Source organism: Tamandua tetradactyla, chromosome 8, assembly GCF_023851605.1.
Source record: "Tamandua tetradactyla isolate mTamTet1 chromosome 8, mTamTet1.pri, whole genome shotgun sequence".
Classification (NCBI taxonomy): Eukaryota; Metazoa; Chordata; class Mammalia; order Pilosa; family Myrmecophagidae; genus Tamandua; species Tamandua tetradactyla.
In genome coordinates, this window is record NC_135334.1 from 76,904,270 (window position 1) to 76,906,309 (window position 2,040).

Consider the following 2,040-nt stretch of genomic DNA (forward strand, 5'->3'; position numbering starts at 1 on the left):
TTCTTCTCCTTAAAAGATCTGAAGATTTTCTGATATTTACCTATGAATTTGGAACTTAGATATTTGCTGTTGTTTAGCATCTATAGATAATTTAATTGGAAATTTTATATATAGATAAATGAAAAATATCTATGCAAAATATTGGTAAAAGTTCCTAAAACATCTCTATTCATGGGTAAAGAAATTCAAACCGCTAACTTCATCTCAGTAATGAGAACAAAATACTTATTACACTTCTCACTAAAACAGACCTCTATATAATTATTTAGGTGGTGCTATTTTGCAGGCAGTATGACTCTAAAATAATATCTGCAAGAAATTAGATTTAAAAATTTCATATAAATATTTACGGGCACTGTAATTATCCAATGTCATGCAATCCCCTGTCTTTCAGCTTACTTAACTGATCAGAGATTTAAAAATATAGAAATTGATATTTTGTTTACAGGTGAACCCATGAAGAGACAGCTAAACCATCTAACACTTGCTATGTCGGGAAACAATAAGACTGATACGCATCCATCAACCTTCATTCTTATTGGCATCCCTGGGTTGGAGGCTGCTCACATCTGGATCTCCATCCCCTTTTGTGTGGTCTACCTTCTGGCTCTAGTAGGAAACTGCTCACTTCTATTTATCATCAAGACAGACCCAAACCTCCATGAGCCAATGTACCTATTCCTCTGCATGCTGTCTGTGGCAGATCTTATTGTATGCACTACAGCTATGCCAAAACTGCTCAGCCTCTTTTGGTTCCATGATGGAGAGATTCCCTTTGAAGCTTGCCTTATTCAAGTGTTCCTGATTCACTCTTGCTCCACGATGGAGTCTGGCTTTTTCCTAGCCATGGCTTTTGACCGTTATGTAGCCATTTGTAACCCATTAAGACATTCAGCTATTCTGACACACACAGTAATTGGAGGAATGGGTCTAGTCATTGTACTCCAGGGCACCGCCCTTCTTGTTCCTCACCCCTTCCTTCTACGATGGCTTTCCTACTGCAGAACCAATATTATCTCCCACACGTATTGTGAGTTCATGGCACTCATCAAGATCGCCTGTGCAGAGACAAGAATCCGCAGAGCCTACAGTCTAATTGTTGCCTTCCTTACCGGTGGGGTAGACTTCATACTGATCATTTGTTCCTATGTCCTCATACTCCATACTGTCTTCCGTCTCCCATCCAAAGACGCTCGACTCAAGACCTTGGGCACTTGTGTTTCCCATGTTTCTGTCATCTTAGTGTCCTATACTCCAGCTTTCTTCTCTTTCCTCACCCACAGGTTTGGGCACCACGTGCCACCCCATGTTCACATAATTGTGGCCAACATCTATCTTCTGGTCCCACCCATGTTGAATCCCATTATCTATGGTGTAAGGACCAAAAGGATACGGGACAGATTCCTTAGAGTTTTCTGTTTTCCAAAACCTCTGAATTAAATCCTATGCATTGGTGTGTTATATATGACCAAAACTTTTTATTACTTATCTAGATTGCTTGTTTCTTTGCCATGTGCTCTTTTAATGGCACAGCTAGGGAACTGGGATATTTCTGTGCAACTTATGCAAAAATTTATTGCTTATATTATCTATTATCAATGTGCACCAGAAAAGTTTCCCAAATAAATAGTTCGGTTACTCTCAAAACAAGGGTCTCATTAAGGTGCTAAAATTTTTTTTGATCCAATTACTATGGCTATCATGCAGTGTATGAAAATGTTGCAATTCACATAAATGCCTGAATATTTCATTGCAAAAACACGAGCCTAAATATATATCAAATAGAAACCAAAGTTATAGAAGAGCAGGAAGCCATGAAAAAAAAATCTTACTTTCACCTGTCTTTTACAGGGCCATTTCAATAACACTGGAGTTCTTCCAAGGATGTTATGGTTATTTTTACTTGTTGTTGCATTACTGATTCCCTCCCCTTTAGGGGCTTCTACTTTAATAAACACCCTTTCTGGTATATGACGTCGAGCTTATTAATTGTTCTTTAACTATTTACCCCTCATGCTCTAAGGAACATGCCTTGCTTAG

The 2,040-nt window shown here is 38.4% G+C and overlaps 1 protein-coding gene across 1 annotated transcript; it reads left to right on the forward strand.

Annotated features, from left to right (window-relative positions):
- The first annotated feature begins 456 nt into the window (after nucleotides 1–456).
- LOC143645164 (olfactory receptor 52D1-like) lies at nucleotides 457–1,440 on the forward strand. The gene has a single exon (XM_077114737.1). The coding sequence runs from the start codon at nucleotides 457–459 to the stop codon at nucleotides 1,438–1,440; it is 984 nt and encodes a 327-aa protein (XP_076970852.1).
- Nucleotides 1,441–2,040: the final 600 nt, after the last annotated feature.

Coding starts and splice junctions, on each gene's coding strand:
- LOC143645164 (XM_077114737.1), top strand. CDS start 457: ATGAAGAGACAGCTAAACCATCTAACACTTGCTATGTCGGGAAACAAT.